This window comes from Poecilia mexicana, unplaced genomic scaffold (genome assembly GCF_051168715.1).
Source record: "Poecilia mexicana isolate PSO_F unplaced genomic scaffold, ASM5116871v1 scaffold_14, whole genome shotgun sequence".
NCBI classification, from domain to species: domain Eukaryota; kingdom Metazoa; phylum Chordata; class Actinopteri; order Cyprinodontiformes; family Poeciliidae; genus Poecilia; species Poecilia mexicana.
Genome location: NW_028263383.1, coordinates 12,622,300 through 12,632,891, shown reverse-complemented (window position 1 = coordinate 12,632,891; position 10,592 = coordinate 12,622,300). Strand labels below are relative to the sequence as shown.

The 10,592-nt window shown below is 41.1% G+C and overlaps 2 protein-coding genes across 3 annotated transcripts; both read right to left on the bottom strand.

Annotated features, from left to right (window-relative positions):
* Positions 1–823: 823 nt before the first annotated feature.
* Positions 824–5,708, bottom strand: camlg (calcium modulating ligand). 2 transcript variants are annotated; one of them, XR_015765185.1, is made up of 5 exons: positions 5,374–5,708; positions 4,070–4,518; positions 3,719–3,784; positions 2,342–3,272; positions 824–2,281 (listed from the first exon to the last, which is right to left on the bottom strand). XR_015765185.1 is itself a non-coding variant. In XM_014985155.2 (4 exons), exons 1-4 carry the CDS (start codon positions 5,513–5,515, stop codon positions 3,081–3,083), a joined length of 849 nt encoding a protein of 282 aa, XP_014840641.1. In that variant the 5' UTR covers positions 5,516–5,708; the 3' UTR covers positions 824–3,080. The 2 variants fall into 2 exon arrangements, 1 of the variants encoding a protein (XP_014840641.1); XM_014985155.2 differs by having other exon boundaries at positions 824–3,272.
* Positions 5,709–7,273: 1,565 nt separating this feature from the next.
* On the bottom strand, positions 7,274–10,530 carry LOC106916692 (ICOS ligand-like). Its single transcript, XM_014985154.2, has 3 exons — positions 9,377–10,530; positions 8,099–8,458; positions 7,274–7,931 (listed from the first exon to the last, which is right to left on the bottom strand). The coding sequence occupies exons 1-3, from the start codon at positions 9,435–9,437 to the stop codon at positions 7,771–7,773; spliced, it is 582 nt and encodes a 193-aa protein (XP_014840640.1). The 5' UTR covers positions 9,438–10,530; the 3' UTR covers positions 7,274–7,770.
* Positions 10,531–10,592: the final 62 nt, after the last annotated feature.

The window sequence follows — 10,592 nt, the reverse complement described above, 5'->3', positions numbered from 1 at the left end:
CAGGGAAAGCGTACATGGAACGACATAACCAAGTGGCGGGCATAGTGTACAGGAACATCTGTGCCGAATATGGACTGGAAGCCCCGAGGTCAAAGTGGGGGACACCCCCAAAGGTGGTGGAGAATGACCGAGCTAAGATCCTGTGGGACTTCCAGATCCAGACAGACAAGATGGTAATGGAGAACCAACCGGACATTGTGGTGGTGGATAAAGAACAGAGGAAAGCCGTTGTGGTGGATGTAGCAATACCAAGTGACCACAACATCAGGAAAAAGGAGAAATTGGAGAAATACCAGGGCCTCAGAGAGGAACTGGAGAAGGGCTGGAAGGTGAAGACCACAGTGGTGCCTGTGGTCATCGGGGCCCTCGGGGCAGTCACCCCCAAATTGGAGCAGTGGCTCAAACAGATCCCAGGAACAACATCAGACATCTCAGTCCAGAAATGTGCAGTTCTAGGCACAGCCAAGATACTGGAGGACCCTCAAGCTCCCAGGCCTCTGGTAGAGGACCCGAGCTCAGAGGATGAAAGAGACCACCCACGGAGGGTGAGAGGGGAATTAACAGAAATTTTTTAATTTCTGTTAATTTAACAGAAATTAATGTTAAGTCCTGCTTAAAGGTTATTTTCAAAATGTTCCTTTAATCTGATAAATTATTTTTACTTGAAGTGAAAACTCAAGCAGCAGTTAAGAGAAAATCCTGTAAATCTTATTTTCAGGTTAAACTGTAAGATTAAGAATAAATTTACAAAGTGTTGCTAGAGCCTCGTTAATCTCAGAGTTTATCCTCCAAATTAGACAAATAATAACAGAAAAGTACAGAATAAGTCAGACAAGGGGCCGTTTATTTGGTATGAGCTGTTCAGTTTGAAACATCGCTTTTATTCAATCTCAGCGAAACGACAACAGCCATTAAGACTGTCTAAGTAAATTTATCAAAAAATATGAAACAGAGCAGATAAGCTGTAGAATAAATCACACCAATTCATTTACATGAAAAACAGCATTAATAAATTAATTTAGGATTAAATAGGAGCAAGGACAGCGGAGAAAATACTGTACAAAAGGCTTGAAGGAAGCTCACAAAACCCACTGGTTCACACAAACATGGAACTTTATGCTCACAAACACACAATGCAACATATGTTCCACAGCTAAATGCTTCATCAGACTCAGAGGAAAAACAGAAAACCTTGTTCATAATGCTGACACGTATTTTACATTCTCCACCGATTGAACAGACGGCAGCAACGAGCCGACCGCTTTCAAATGGCTTTAAACTGAAGGATGGAGCGAAAATGACCCAAACATAAAACTTCATCTGGTTTTAATCCTACAGTAAACAATACCTGAAGATCATAGAATCAGATCTAAGCTCCTTCATTTCTTCCACATTCTTTACTAACGCTACGCTAAACATGAAGACAGTTTAAAGTATTTCAGTTTATTTATTCCTCGACTAACGGATTAAAATAATGACACATTTCTCCTCATATCCAAGCAAAATGGCCGCCCCGCTAATTTCTAATGAGCATCATGAGTATCAACAAATTATGGAGATTATTAATTAATAAAATTGTCATATTTCCCCTTTAATGTAACAGTAGAAAATTCCCTGACCATATCACACATTCTTTCTGTTATGATTTTAATCCTTTATTGGGATTAATGAGCTGATTAAACTCTGTCACTGTAAAAACACAAAATCTTACCAAGTATTTTTCTCTAGTTTCTGGTGCAAATCTCATATTAGGTTAAAATGAGACTACGCTATCTTACAAGCAACATTTCAGCAGATATAAGAGTTTAAGTTAATAATTCCTAAATATTGATGAAAAGTTCTAATTCCACTAGTAGATTGTTTCATAAAGAGAACTCCACCGTAACCTAGCAACCCCAGCTGAGCCCAGCCTGTTACCTAGCAACCCAGTTCTAGTTCCACTGGTAGATTGTTTCATAAAGAGAACTCCACCGTAACCTAGCAACCCCAGCTGAGCCCAGCTTGTTACCTAGCAACCCAGTTCTAGTTCCACTGGTAGATTGTTTCATAAAGAGAACTCCACCGTAACCTAGCAACCCCAGCTGAGCCCAGCCTGTTACCTAGCAACCCAGTTCTAGTTCCACTGGTAGATTGTTTCATAAAGAGAACTCCACCGTAACCTAGCAACCCCAGCTGAGCCCAGCCTGTTACCTAGCAACCCAGTTCTAGTTCCACTGGTAGATTGTTTCATAAAAAGAACTCCACCGTTACCTAGCAACCCCAGCTGAGCCCAGCCTGTTACCTAGCAACCCAGTTCTAGTTCCACTGGTAGATTGTTTCATAAAAAGAACTCCACCGTTACCTAGCAACCCAGTTCTAGTTCCACTGGCAGATTGTTTCTCTTATAACAAGAAATGTTTTAATATCCTAAGTGAAATAATTTGCCAGTGGAAATACCTTTTTTTAAAAATCAATATTTAGGAATTATTAATCTAAAACAAGTTGCAGTTTATTGCTAGTTTTGTCTTATTTCAAGGACACTTGAGACATTTGCACTAAAACTACTTGGTAAGATTTAGTGTTTTTGCAGTGCAGCATCTCTTTGTTTCTAGTAACTCATAATGGCTCCATATTATATCAAAATCCTTAATTGCTCTTAACGGAAAATGTAGTTTTAAGTTAAATAATCTGCCAGTGTAACTGGAACGTTTTCATCGAAATTAAGGAATTATTTACTCGAAACAAGCTTCTGAAAACTTACTTGTAAGTTAGTTTTGTATAAATTCAAGTGGTTCAAATATTTGTACTGGAAACTAGATGAAAAATACTTGGTCAGATTCAGTTTTTTACAGTGTTTGTAGAGCATGGACCTGGTATGCAAACAAAGTCAAAACATGAAACCTCTTCCAGAGTTTCTGTAAGCAGTAAAATCAACATGCAGGTTTAGACACTGGACTCTGATTAGAGCTGAAGAGCCCATCCAGGGGGTGCAGCCCTCAACATAAGGCAGCAGAATGTAAACAACAGGGGGCGCAAACGAGTAAGCCTCATCGGTATGAGGAGGGGGAAGAAGAAGAAGAAGAAGGTGTGGTTTTGTTCTGTCAGGGCGTCTCTGAGCCGAAGAGCGTCAGGATCTCGTGGGAGATGATGAAGGTGAAGAAGTAGACGCAGAGGTCGGAGAAGACGTCGCCCATCCTGCGGTAGGTGTCCATGGAGCGGCTGATGACTTCGGCCGGGATGCCGGACAGCAGTAGGGCGGCTGTCAGAACCGTGGTTTTGGTTTTCTTCTCCACCTGAAGGAGCAGAAAAAATATCCTGCAGGTGATCAACAAACTGGAAAATATGTTTAAATAGTCATTCAAACAAAACTAAAGTTAGAGGACTGAACACTAAAACTGACTAAAAAGGTTTAAATCTGTCTGAATGATTCAAATATGTTGGTGTAATTTTGATTTGTTGTGTATTTTCAGATTAATTTGAAATAAATTGGAGTGGTTTTGAATAAACAAAATTGAATTCAATAAAGAATTTTTGCAACCAGATGACAACAGATTTTTTATTTTCCTCATTTTCTCATAGAAAATATTAAGTTTTACTTAAATTTGTCATAAAAATTTGGAAATTGTTTAATTTATGATATTCCACAGTGGAGTGCTGATAAAACTAAATAACCTACCATGAGGTTCAATTATTTATTATTTACATTTAGTTAAAAGAAAATATAGAAGAGTAACTTTACCTTTGGAAAGTATTTTGACAATCCCATGTAGGCAAGTTCAAGGGTCAGAAATGGAGCAAATATTGACTGGAAGAGAGAAAAAAGGAGAAAATTTTAAACTAGCTTTTCTGTGCATCTTCAATATACAACACAGCATTAGAAAATGCAAAAAGTGAGCTCACGACAATATTATGACTTTATTCTCATATTACTCCGACTATATTCCTGTAATATTATGACTTTCTTCTTGTGTTTTAATTTTTTATCTTTTTATTAGAATGGCCCTAATCCTCCATCGTATTAAAAATCCTGTGATTTGATAAAAACATAAGTTGGATCCTGTAGCTTCATGTTAGCAGCAGGCTGACCCACCAGATACTTGCAAACGAAAACTCTGACGAAAACAGCGAGGAGGACGCTGCCGACGAGCCGGAAGACCCGAAACGGATCGAACTCCTCTACGTCAGAACCGCCGTCCTGCTCCGGCTTCTCATTGGCCAGCTGGCTCCGAAGCTTCATGGCGTCATCGAAGCGAGATAAGTACTGATGGAGGCCTCGGCGCGGCGAGCCGCCGGCCTCGTCTGATGGCCGCTCCGCCTTCGCTCTGTGGCGGAGTCCTCCGACGTCGCCCTCCAGAGACGCCCTACGAGGTTGGCCGAAGTCCGGCAGCGGGGAGCCCCGCCTCTCCGGCGTGGCGGTGTGGGAGCGGACGCCCGGCGCCTCCGACAGGAAGGGAGACGGTCTGGGCGAAGGCGAGGACCACGGCTCTGACCTGTCCAGATCCAGGTGGAAGCGCGGTTCGGCGGGACGCAGGGCGGCTGCTGCAGAGAGCAAAACGTTTGGAGACAATTTGACTTTTTTCACCTTTAATGGCAAAAAGCCCTCAATATTTTACAGGATGAAAAATAATTAAGGCTGAAACAGTTCATGGGATTAAATGTGACGAATTGATTATTCAAATAATCATCCACTAATGTTAATGTTAATGTTATGTATAAAGGCTCTAAAAAAGGTCAGCAATATAGAACATGTTCTGTCCAGAACTCCTCAACTAGGATAGTTTTAGTTTCCTCTGGTTCAAATTCAGTTTGTTTTTATCTGTTCAGCACCTTTTGCTTTCTAATTATTAATAAAAATAATCTCCAGATCATCTCTACACTGTACTGACAGCAATCCAGCAGGAAGGCCTGAGTTGTTCTCATGTTAATGTCAGAAGGATGTTTTAGCTGCAGATGATCATTAAAGGACATATGTTATTGACCTTTAGGCATTAAAATGCTTATTTATGATTGAATAGTGCTGCACTAACTTGGAGCTATCGCCACCTGCTGATGTATATTTTTGCCCATTACTGTAAAGAGCATGAGTAAAATGTTTCTTTTGTTTTAGATAGGGCACCAAAACCATCTGTAGCCCAGGGGCTCTAATCCTCTTCAATCCGGCCCTGTTATATGATCCGTGATTGAGTAACTCGTTTATTAGAGATAAATCTACTGGCTTTTCACTTGTAGAATCTGTTTAGTTTTAAAAACGTTTTCCTTCTTTCTATGAATTCAGGTGTGGACAGTTCAGATGCGATGTTTTGGCCGGCGTCCAAAACGTTTTAAAAATGATAAACCTAAATAATCAGCCGGAGGTTTCAGCCTGCAGTCTCCAGGTTTTCTGTGCCTGCCTACCGCTGTGATCCGGCTCGTTTTTAGCGAATCCAACGATTCTGTTCATTCTGTCCTCCGAGTTGAGCAGCAGTTTCCTTCTCCGTTTCTCCGCCCGGAGCTGAGCCGCAGACATGGAGCCCGTCTTCTCCTCCGCGGCCTCCATGCCCAGGTTCAGCTAACACTTCCCGGTGTGACCACAGAAAACACGACCAGCGGGTTAACAGCACGCTGCAGGTGGAACAAAAGCTTCTAACAGATTAATGCCTCGCGGAAAACACGACAGAATGAAGAAACGGGGCGCACATTGATGACATCATCAAGAGCAGACAACGGGAATGACGCAGGATGTTGTTTTTCCCTGAACGCTGCCTCACAGGAACAACCATGTGCATTTCACTGAGTTAGACTATCAAAGAAAAGTTGGAGTTGAATTCAAAAAGGGAAACGATTAAAGCTTTTAACTGATAAAAACCCAGAAAAATAGAAAAAGTAAAGGATTAATATGAATCAGTTTAGTTTTGCTGACTCTGTGGAAGTTTTTAAACCAACTGAAAACACTTTTATTTTCCCAGGTTATGTCATGATTTTACTGTTTCTTGTTCTTGTTTAATTGTGACCAAAAGCTGATTCAAGTGTCACAATTTCTTTACTTCACTGCATGTTTTTTTTTTTAAATTATGGAGAAAAATTGCCACAAAAATGCTCATTTGATAGTCAACATTTTTAAAACATTTTATTTCCGCCTCCGACCCTGAAGATTAAATGAACTTCAGACTGATCAGATTTCTCAGTGCTATTGTTGGACAAACCAAGCAAAAAGAAAACTGTTGTTCCTTTTACAGTATTGTGCTTCGTTTATGAAGCAGGATAACTTTCTGTAACTTCCATGTTTCAAAATTCAAACAAAGCATGCTACACATTAAATCAATAAATCATGAAACAAAAAAGTTACAATACAGCATCAGAAGTCTGCACAAAGATCCTATGTAGAAGCAGATGAGCGTTTCAGTGAATATATAAAGCTTTGTCTGTTAAAATTAGTTTGAACATCATAGCAGCTTTAAGCTGCAAAATAACATAAAAAAATTCCCTTCTCACCCTCCACGGGTGGTCTCTCTCTCTCTCTCTCTCTCTCTCTTTCATCCTCTGAGCTCGGGTCCTCTACCAGAGGCCTGGGAGCTTGAGGGTTCTGCGCAGTATCTTGGCTGTGCCTAGAACTGCACATTTCTGGACTGAGATGTCTGATGTTGTTCCTGGGATCTGTTTGAGCCACTGCTCCAGTTTGGGGGTGACTGCCCCGAGGGCCCCGATGACCACAGGCACCACTGTGGTCTTCACCTTCCAGGCCTTCTCCAGTTCCTCTCTGAGGCCCTGGTATTTCTCCAATTTCTCCTTTTTCCTGATGTTGTAGTCACTTGGTATTGCTACATCCACCACAACGGCTTTCCTCTGTTCTTTATCCACCACCACAATGTCCGGTTGGTTCTCCATTACCATCTTGTCTGTCTGGATCTGGAAGTCCCACAGGATCTTAGCTCGGTCATTCTCCACCACCTTTGGGGGTGTCCCCCACTTTGACCTCGGGGCTTCCAGTCCATATTCTGCACAGATGTTCCTGTACACTATGCCCGCCACTTGGTTATGTCGTTCCATGTACGCTTATACATATATATATATATATATATATATATATATATATATATATACCCTATATATATATATATATAACCTATATATATATATATATATATTGCTACATTATCTGCAGTATACCTGTAATAAAAAAACATAAATATTTACAGGTACATTTTAACAGAGTTGCAATGAAACACAAAATCTATGAATTATCAAATTAATCCCATTGAGATTTGAGGTACTATCTCCATTGTCCCACGTGGTTTTAGATGAAGATGTGTTTACGTGTGATTTGACCTCTGAACACTTTAATAGTACATTGTTCTACTTTTACAGAAATAAGGGGAAGATATGCAAATTTCAGCTTTACATCATGTTATGTTATCATAAGAAATATACCTGGAGTGTTGCTTTGATTCTTTTTACTATAAATATGAAATAAATGAAGCTTTTCATTTTGCCTAATGTTTTTTTTTAACCCATTCAAATCCCTGCATTTGATTAAAAAACTGATGGGATTTCCCTTTACAGCATTATTATAAGAACTGAAGGCAGCATAGTTACTTCATTGTGCTATAAAATGGCAAAACATGCCTGAAAACACATAACACCTCAACAATAAATTCCTCTCAGATCTATAAATGAAATAATTTCACCTCGTTAAATTATTTGACACCTGACAAGCTTGACATAGACACATCATTTAAGCAAATAGTGGCTCATTTTTGAGTGGCTGGTGGAAGAAATTACCGCTGCCTAAAATTACAGAGAAGTGAAATTTGATCAGGGAAGCTCTTTCATCTGATGTTCCTCTGCAGATAGCTCCATTTTAATTTTCCTCCAGCTGACAGCAGCAGCTGCAGCAGCCAAAAGGACAGCCACGCCGATCAGAGCATCACGTCTTCGATGGCTGACATGGTTTTCTTCTTGGTCGTCTTTTTGGCCTGCAGATCAGAAACATGGATCAGCTGTTAGACTGGAGACGGGTGAAGAACAAAACCAAAAACATTTCACCTGCGGCCTGCAGCCTGCAGCCACACTTTATCTGCTTCCAGGAAACAGCAGCAGGATCTTTGGTGTCACAGGAAGACAAACCAGCTGACGGACTCACCAGGAGGAACAACGTCCAGGTTGACGATGCTGACTGGTTCAGATGTTAGACCTGCTCTCTGTCCCCGCTTTGGGTCTCTCTCAATAACTCGACATTCGTAGGTTCCCTTATCGTCAGTCGTCACGTTCTTCAGGACCAAAGACGCGTTTCTGTCTTTTATCGGCCTGAACAGCAGATCCACTCGGTTCCTAAAAGTCGGCTGCTGGTTGTCTGGATCCAGCTGATCGTCTCTGAACAGAAGAACGTATTCAGATACCGAATCATTTCTCCTCCACTCAACAACTATGACAGGATTGTTGTCAGGAGTTTGGCACGGCAGAATCACATCCTGCCCAGTTTCAGCTCCGATGTTCTCCTGAGCTGCAGGAAGGAAGAACAGAGCAGAGAAGTTAAAGAGGAACTTGCACCACTGTAACTCAACAAAAGGTGGCAGTACTTCCATCAAAAGAAAGCTTGGTTGTTCATTGGTCGCTGCAAACTCTGGCATTGAGTTACCTCCTGTTTTAAGATTGTTGATCCACTTTTCCCGGTAGTTTTATAAATTTAAGTGACTAACGACTTTAGAAACATGAAAGTAACATTAATCTCAGTCTCTAGAACCACCAACACATCACAGACTTTTGGCATTTTGAAGCTGTCTCAAAGGGCGAACGGGCTGCATTTACTTCTTGACCCCCATCTGCAGTGAGGGTGCAGATGGGGGTCTGACAGAAGAAGGAAACTGTAATCCCCAGGTACAGACGAGATGGAGCGGAGATCGAACCAACAACCTGCCGATTGGGGGAGGAACCCGTACTACCGACTCGGCAGAGTTTTATTGTCATGCGTGGGCATGCAGCGCCACTGTTCACGTGGGGGGGGGGGGGGGGGGGGCGTCGATTTATATGTTCGCTTCCACCTGAATAATATGCAGTTGCGACCCTGTTCGTAGTAATGCCTAATTCATTCAGTTATAGTATGCGTTCTGAGGCTCGTTTGCCAGATTACAAATACCTTTTGAAAATTATAATCTTTAAACAAGGTAAAAATAAAAAATAAAATAAAAACAATACATAAAAAGTTAAAAATCCCCCACCGGCCCACTCGACATGGAAATGCTGCATTGGCTGTTCATTTATCTAAATAAATTGTGTGTGTGTGCGTGTGTGTGTGTGTGTGTGTGTGGGGGGGGGGGGGGTAATGAATCCTCTCTCTATTAAAAGTTAGTTTGAAAAGGAGAAATCTACACAAAACTAATAAAAGACAAAACACGACGCAAATAAAAGCATAAACTCTTACCGAAAATAAACCCAGAGAGGGAGAAAAATAAAATGAACAAAGTTGCAGCTGTAACATCCATTTTTCTGAAAAAGCATCTGAGTCTTGTTTTCTCCTCGGAGAAAGAAGCCGACAGAAAAAGTCACCAGATTTCGCCAAACCTGGTAACGAAACCAGGTTTCGTCCCCAGGTTTCTGATGCTGCGTTCCTGGGAAATCGTAAATCGGAGCTCGGTGTGACATCAGACCTGAGGTACATTGTATGCAGCTCCTCTTACAAACACTATTTAAGCATTAATTTCCACGTCCAAGCACTACTTTTAATTTGTTCAGTTAACAGTTGAAGGAGCAACAAGTAATATTGATTTTAGACGCTCTCGCACGTTTGTCTTGTATAATTAAAGTTTCCACCGCCATCAGCTTTCTACTGTTGATGTAAGGAGCGGCCACAACGACACGCGGAGCCGGTCTTACAAAATGTAACTATAGTCGGAGTTTCTCCCCATTTAAGTTTTCTGACTGGGAAATCGGAACGCCTTCCTTCTTTTCCCGAGCACAACTTGGCCGCAGTGAACGCACCAACAAGGAGGCACAAACTCAGCGAACAAGCGGCCTGCGGTCCGGCTCCTCCGGCGGCTCACTGCCTTCCTGTTCAGACGTTTCATCTCACTAACAAGTTGAACTGCAATTTTCCTTTTAAAATCAAATACTCTTTCATTTCCGAAGAGGTGGCTCCATTTACCGCAGTAAATGTCTGTGTTTGGACAGACTGATGCCTTTCATCCGTCAGTCTCACCTGCTTGATGCTCCATTAGCAGAGTTACAATATCCGCTCAGCGGAGGCAAGTTCACCTACAGAGTCCCAATATTACCTCGACATTGGTTAATTTAGCCAAAGACAATAAAAAAAAAACCATAACTAAAACAAAGTCAAAATAAACGAAAAACCAAACAGAAAATGTATGAATTACTGCCTTTGACTGATTGTCTCTAGAAGCTTCATAATTCCCAGGAAATGGAGAATAAATACATGAATCTGCATTTAATGCTCACCAGAAAACCTACTTTTATTACTCTCCATATTGTTATTTTAGAGCGTAGTTACTGATAGTCATTCAGGTTCTGCAGGTACCCAAACCCACATCAGTGATCTGAAAGTCTAAGGTTTAATTTGACATAAAAATCTTTAAAGCTATTTATATTGTATTTTTATAACTCAAGATAATCTAATTTGGCAT